We start from the raw sequence: 7,273 nt of genomic DNA, 5'->3' as shown, positions 1-7,273 counted from the left end.
GGAGGAGAGCGCGCAGTCGGAGGTGTCAGTCTGAGGCGCATGCGTGCGGGGCGGGCCCGGCTCGGCCTATATATTGGGTTGGCGCCGGCGCCAGCTGAGCAGAGCGGTAGCGGGGCTGGCGGTGAGGAGTTGCTGGGTTTAGGGGGGATGCTGGAGGAAAGAAAGCCTGGGACACCCTACGGGCGGGAGCCTTGAGGGAAGGGAGGTGGGAAGGCAGAAAACGAGGTGAATGGGGAGAATGGGCCCCCGAGTTCCGATCTTGGCAGGACCCTTGGCAGGGGATGGGGAAACGGTGGTGGAGTGGAGGGCAGCCCCTAACAGAGGCCACAGCAAAACCCCTCATTCCACGGGTTCCTGTATCTAACCCCCATTTGGGGAGCTCTTCGTGGGAGAGAGGATGGGGATCTGGGTTCCCTTCACGGGGAGAAAGTTACTGACCTGCCCCATTTCCCGCTTTCTTTAAACTCCTTTTCCTTCCCTCCATCCACCAGCTAGAGCTAAAATCTTGGTGCCCCTCCAAGTGGCGGGCAGAGCCTGATGGGTTTGGGAAGGAGGGAAAGGAGACTGGAGGACGTGACACCAGTCTCAGTTCCCTCCGCCCCCTGCTTCCCCGCCACTGCCGCTCTCCAAATTGGCGCGGAACCGGCTTCTCCACTGCGTTTCGCCTCCACAACCCCCTCTCGGCGCAGTCCGTCCAGGACGGGAGGGGGATGTGGGAGCGCTGCCCCAGTTCCACTCTGGATATATGGAGAGAGGGTGGAGGACCCAGAAAAACTCGTTTGGGGGAGATCTGCCACCCTGTGCTTTTAGGGTGCTGGAGGTGCTTTGTAAATTTTTTGAAGACGTTCGCGTTCTGGCTGTACATTCAGTTCAGGAAATGTGTGCAAAATTAATTACTATGAGATAACTAATATAGTGCAGAAGACAGCATGGTAAAATGACCCAGGCTGCCTTCTGAAGGACTTAACTTTAACCTCTGCATCAGTTCTAATGGGCACTTGGTAAATATGGATGACTGTGTACTTAACTCTGGTTTTTCTACCCCCACTCCTTCAGGAGGTTTCATATACCTGAAAAAGAATGTCAAGACGCAGGTAATATTTGTATTAGAGACATGCTTCAAAATTAGCTGCTACTTTTGAAACACATGACTTACTAATTAAACTTCCTTTTTAAAAATTCACTACAGTAGCCGTTTACAAGCTAAGCAGCATGCTCAGCCCAGCCAGCCAGACTCTCCCCAAGAAATCCAGATAATCCAGGCCAAGAAGAGAAAAACAGCACAGGTGAGTTAAGAGGAAAGAAAGAGGGAGGGAGGAAATTCCTTGCTATGACCTTTGCTTACCAATCAATGGTCTTTTCTATTTTTCAGGATGTAAAAAAAAGAAGAGAGGAGGTCACCAAGAAACATCAATATGAGATTAGGGTAATGCAGAACTGGACTGGGTGGGTTTGGGAGAAACAAATGCAGGAGAGGACAAATGAGTAGAATGGTATTATTGCTTTGCAATAGAAAGACTCCTCTAATATTTTTACCTTTAATGCCCCCGGAGGCCAGCAAGGAAGGACATTTATATGTTCCCGAATTCAACCACAGCTGCACAGTAAATTTGCCTTAAAGCAGCTGGTTTCTTTTTGTAAATCCCTCCTCTTGGAGCTGACTGGTGCACCAGGGCCCGCCTAATCTGCCTGATATACTGTTCTTTGTTCCCTCTCATACTGTAGCAAAGGGTCCTAATAGCTGCTGCTTTGGCATAAATAGAATGTTAGATCACTGACAGCCTGGCACCCAGCCCTTTGCTACCTCTTCTTCCTATGTGTTATATGGACAGCCTTAGAGACGATTCCCTTTGAAACCAGCATTATTGAAGAAAGGGTCCCCTAAGTGATCCATTTCACTCGGTTCCATTTTTAAGGTTTCTGCCTTTAAGTATTCTAAATTATGGGAAAGGCTTAACTTCAAAAGAGCTGTTTTGTTGTTTTAATTTAAAAAGGTATTCTTGCTTCTTACCTTCAAAGTGACTGGTGTCTTATATTACAGAAGCATTTTGTTATTACTCTTTCAATACCTTATGTCTTGTATTACCAGAACTATATTTTATCTAAAACTTATGAATATCAAAATGAGTTTTATAGCTTTTTGTAAAATATGAATGTCAGATTAGCTAACTGTCAGCTATGTCAGCTGAAACTACAGATGGTTTAGAAATATTAACTTTCATTTATGAAAGATCCAGGACAAAAGCTAAGGTTTCCTGTTACACAAATAGATCTTTTTTTTCTTTTAATGACAGAATTGTTGGCCACCTGTATTATCCGGGGGAATCAGTCCTTGCATTATCATTGAAACACCCCACAAAGAAATAGAAACAAGTGACTTTTCCAGATTTACAAATTACAGATTTAAAAATCTTTTTATTAATCCTTCACCTTTGCCAGATTTAAGGTAAGAAAATTTATAGCAAAGATTAAACTGTACAGAATAGTGTCATATATTATCTTTTGTCTTTATTATAAAACAAACTTGTTCAAAAATTGCTTTCTTGATTAATAATTCACATATTTTAATCTGAGTACTGCTATTTGCAAATGACATGGGTATTTAAAACACTCATTCTATAAAACTATTTTCATTTGCTTCCTAAATACTATCAGACTTGGCAAAACTGAATTTTAATGGAATTTATCTAAATTAAGATGAAAGTATTTTAACATGGACAGCATTTTCAATTGATGTATGCTTACCAAGCTTAGTAAGGCCTATACTTAATTCTTTTTTCTAGTCCATAAGTATGACTAAGAGGTACAGCCTACATAAGACATATAGAGTAGTAACTTGTGTTTGACTTTGATAAGTAAATTCATGAAATCAGATATTTAAACACATCAGTCCTCCTCCCCTAAACTCTGTCCTACCTTTCCCCAACTGTAGGTGACTCTACTGTTGATGATCTGTTTGCAGCTATTAAGACTTGCCTTCACTGTGTTCATATGCTTTCAATATTTAGCTTTTTAGAATTGCTCTTCAGAAAACATGGTTATCTGAAATAGTACCCTTTTATAAGTGGAACGAAGAAGCATTCTTTGAAAATTATCAACTTACATGATCATAATCTAAGTTCCTGATTATTTTAGGCTTTTATTTCTCATTCAAAAGAAATAGTTTCTAAAAATTAAGGTAGAAATCTTTTTCTAATTTAAGAGCTTCTTTCAGATTCTAACTGAAAGTTAGATTTATGCTATGTAAACAGAGTTTGTATATTGCTTAGATCACATAATTTAAATTCTGTTTTCCCCCTTCCCATAGCTGGGGATGTTCAAAGGAGGTCTGGCTAAACATGCTAAAAAAAGAGAGCAGATATGTTCATGACAAGCATTTTGAAGTTCTACATTCTGACTTGGAACCACAGATGAGGTCAATACTTCTAGACTGGCTTTTAGAGGTATGTTCCAGCAAAATAAATTGCTTTTATCTCTGTATAGTGGAAAAATGTTTAAAGGTAAATGTGCCCTCAGGATATATTATCCATTGCCAGTAAGCCATCTTTTGGGGGGTACTTCCTACAGTTGATAGTAACCAAAGTGAAATAAAACTACTTCCTATCAGTAAATTCAGGGACTGGGGGGTGTAGCTTCATGGTAGAATATGTACTTAGCAGGCTCAAGGCCCTGGGTTCAGTCCTCAGCACCAAAACAAAGGATAAAGTTGGAAGGACACAGCCACTACATACAACCCAAACCCAATTCAGAATTCCTGGTTTGGGTGTATATTGTTGTGTATTGGGCACTGTTCTAGGTGCTCAGGGCTTTTATTTTCAAGATGAATGGAATGCATAGATGACTAGGTTTTGGATACTGCTAAGCAATGAACCAAGACTAGGCTTCATGGCCCCGAGAAGTCCTTTTCTGCATTACCAAAAGCAAATTATGATTAGGAATATTGACTTCTATGCCCTAAACCATAATGAGGCTTTGGATACCCTGAAGCCTACGCACTCTGGTTTTGTGTAGCTCCCTTTTATAATGCGTTTGTATTCCTTCCAGAGATACATTGTATGAGCAATTTTTTTTCCTTTGGCAATACTGGGGATTGAACCCAGTGACACTCTACCACTGAGCTACATCCCCAGACCGTTTTTTTTTTTTGTTTTTTTTTTTTGAGACAGGCTCTAAGTTGCCTAGGCTGACCTCAAACTTGTGTTCCTCAAGTTTCCTGAGTAACTAGGATTCTAGCACCACACCCAGTGTGTACCATCAATCTAAAGGAATATAGTAATCCTGAAATCCCTATAAATCTGTGACAACATTTTCTCTCTTGTTTAGGCCCATTCCCTTTCTCTGGGTAATCTAAACTTATTATAAATGAGTACTTGTGTTCGTGACACTGATTTCCTCCAATCCTTAGATATTTGCCATGTAATCTTAGAAATGATGCATCTAAAGGAGAGAGACTAGGATGTTTGGAGTAGCACAAGGCAAAGTAGATTTGAGAAGCTATCAGCAAAGTTTTCGAACTACAAAATGTTCTTTTACGTCAGGTTATCTTCCTTATTCTGACTCAAGGAGAGATTGTATTTTAATAGTGTGAATATATATAAGGTAGTTTGGTGTTTTGTTGTTTTTGAAAACTAAGGATTGAACACAGGGTGCTGTACCACTGAGCTATATCCCAGACCTTTTTGGGGGAGCGGGGGAGTAACCAGGGATTGAACCTAGGGGCCCTTAACCACTGAGCCACATCTCCAGCCTTTTGTATTTTATTTAGAGACAGGGTCTCACTGAGTTGCTTAGGGCCTCACTAAATTGCTGGCTTTAAGAAGCTGGCTTTAAACTCACAATCCTCCTGAGTCTCCCAAGCCACTGGGATTGCAGGCCTACGCCACTGTGCCCGGCCCTTTTAATTTTTGAGACAGGGTCTCACTATGTTGCTGCTGAGGCTAGCCTCCAACTTGCCATTCTCCTGCCTCAGCCTCCTGAGTTGCTGAGATTATAGGTTTGCACCATCATGCCTAGCAAGGTAGTTAGGTTGTTGGGGTTTAATTTTTTTTCATTTTTGGTGCTAGACAATGAACACTTGGAGCATATGCTCTACCTGAGCTACACTCCCAGCCAGGGTTTGGCTGTTTTTGAGCATCTAGTTAATGTTTTTACTTTTTACCTTATACTGATTTTTATCAGTGGTGGACTGTTCTATCCAGTGTTTCCTATTTTTCCTTAAATACAATTACATATATACAAAACCCTACAAACATAAAACCAAATCCAACAGTGTTTAAAAATCTGTCTTAATAACATTCTTTCATTCTAGGAATGTAAAGATGATTAACATTTGAAAAAAAAATCTATTAATTTGTTACCTTAATAGTATAAGTAAGAAAAAGCCTAAGATCTCAGATGCAAGAAATTTTTTTCAAAATTCAACATCCATTCCTGACTTTAAAATAGGTAGTGAGCAAGGGGTGCAGTGGTGTATGCCTTTAATCCTAGCAACTGGAGGATGAGAAAGGAGAGGCTATCTGGGCAATTTAGTGAAAACCTGTCTTGAAAATAAAAGGTGCTAGGGAATGTAGCCCAGGATAGAGCACCCCTAGGCTCATTCCCCAGAAGGGGCAGGGGGGATGAAGTGCGCTAAGAATAAGAGATTTCCTTAATAGTCATTGTTTATTAGGAATTCATATTTCTGTTCATTTTCTCATCTCTAAAATGGAGATCACAACACCTACTTTATGGAGTTATTTCCCTTTAAGTATGGCAATGTTTCTAGTTGTTATTAGTAATAACAACAGTGAAACATTTGGCAATTTCCATTGAAGTCAGCAACAAAAGATTTTTGCTTAGCACCAGTGTTACTCAGTGTTCTAGACTCTTAGCCATTAGCCAGTGCAGTAAAATATGAAAAATAACTGAAGTAAAAATGTGAAGGAAAAAAAAAAGCTGGGTATGGTGGCACATGCTTGCAATCCCAGCAGTTCAGGAAGCTGAGGCAGGAGGATCCCAAGTTCAAAGACAGCTTCAGCAACTTAGCAAGACTCTGTCTCAAAAGTTAGAAAAATAAAAAAGGGTTGAGGATGTGGCTCAGTGGTGAAGGACCCCTGGGTTCAATCTATGGTACTAAAAAATAAAAATAAAAAACTATAAAAGTACTGAAGAGTAAACAAGAACCATAGTAGGCTTTTTTATCCTATTAGTACATGTTAAATTTTTTTCTCTCCTATATTATCTTTGGTACTAAAAAGCAAAGTGTGGCTTAAAAACATTCTAGTCTAGTATGCTGAGATGACTTTCTAAATTGGAGAAAATATGAGAGTAACTGTGAAATGTTTGGACTCTTTCTCTAGGTATGTGAAGTATACACACTTCATAGGGAAACATTTTATCTTGCACAAGATTTTTTTGATAGATTTATGTTGACACAAAAGGATATAAACAAAAATATGCTTCAACTTATTGGAATTACCTCATTATTCATTGCTTCCAAACTTGAGGTGAGTTCTCAAAGTTCATCCACAATATATTGATCCCAAACTTGTTTTCCAGTTAACACATGAATCCCAGAGAATACATAATTTTTTATATTTACTCTTTAGAGTGAATGATTTTGTTCTTTAATACATTTTCTGAACATTATGATAGAATTGGAAAAAAAATGTATCATAGTTCTTCTGTGGTGTCTGAGCCTATATGTCTCTCATTTAGACTCTTTGAGATTAGTATCTAGGTGAAATGTTCTGTGGTTTATTCTGCCAAATGAGATATCAATACTGTCTTTATACACATAATTATGGCATTTGGTTGCAATAGAATGGTCTTTGAAAACTAAAGAGCCAATCAAATGAAAGAAATGATCATACAATTTCCTGAACTATATTTTCCTTCTGTGTCTTTTGAGCATAAGGGCTATTCCAAAGTTCTGCCAAATTTGGCACATCGGTTTGTAGTCAACTCATCACTCAACTTATGTGAAATCACACTATTTGAGGTGTCTTTCTAGACTGAAACCCGATATTTAACCTGTCCTATATGGCAGACCTCAACTTTTTTTCAATACTATTGACCGAACCTAAGGAGTGCTCTCCCACCGAATTACATCTCCAGCCCATTTTCATTTTTTATTTTTGAGACGTGGTTTCACTAAATTGCCAAGGCTGGCTTCAAACCTGCAAGTCTCAATAGATATCTCTTCTAATCCTTTGATCATTCTAGATCTTCTCTGAGCTAAGACCTGTCAGCCAAACTTCAATTTTTTTTTTTTTTTTTTTTTTTTTTTTTTTTT

General features: G+C 39.3%; 1 protein-coding gene across 4 annotated transcripts in view; it reads left to right on the top strand.

Moving 5' to 3' along the window:
* Ccne2 (cyclin E2) overlaps positions 1-7,273 on the top strand; it is a 12,879-nt gene that overhangs the window by 181 nt on the left and 5,425 nt on the right. Inside the window, exons 1-7 of one of the 4 annotated variants that reach the window (XM_048782825.1) lie at positions 42-121; positions 1,057-1,094; positions 1,190-1,286; positions 1,373-1,426; positions 2,295-2,446; positions 3,308-3,443; positions 6,339-6,485. In XM_048782825.1, coding sequence (XP_048638782.1) covers positions 1,081-1,094; positions 1,190-1,286; positions 1,373-1,426; positions 2,295-2,446; positions 3,308-3,443; positions 6,339-6,485 — 600 coding nt within the window. In that variant the 5' untranslated portion in view covers positions 42-121; positions 1,057-1,080. Of the gene's footprint in view, positions 1-41; positions 122-622; positions 1,095-1,189; positions 1,287-1,372; positions 1,427-2,294; positions 2,447-3,307; positions 3,444-6,338; positions 6,486-7,273 lie in introns of those variants that run through there. The other 3 variants (XM_048782828.1, XM_048782826.1, XM_048782827.1) reach the window with 3 other exon arrangements.

This window comes from Marmota marmota, unplaced genomic scaffold (genome assembly GCF_001458135.2).
Source record: "Marmota marmota marmota unplaced genomic scaffold, marMar, whole genome shotgun sequence".
NCBI classification, from domain to species: Eukaryota; Metazoa; Chordata; class Mammalia; order Rodentia; family Sciuridae; genus Marmota; species Marmota marmota.
This window is presented reverse-complemented; position numbering and strand designations above follow the sequence as displayed.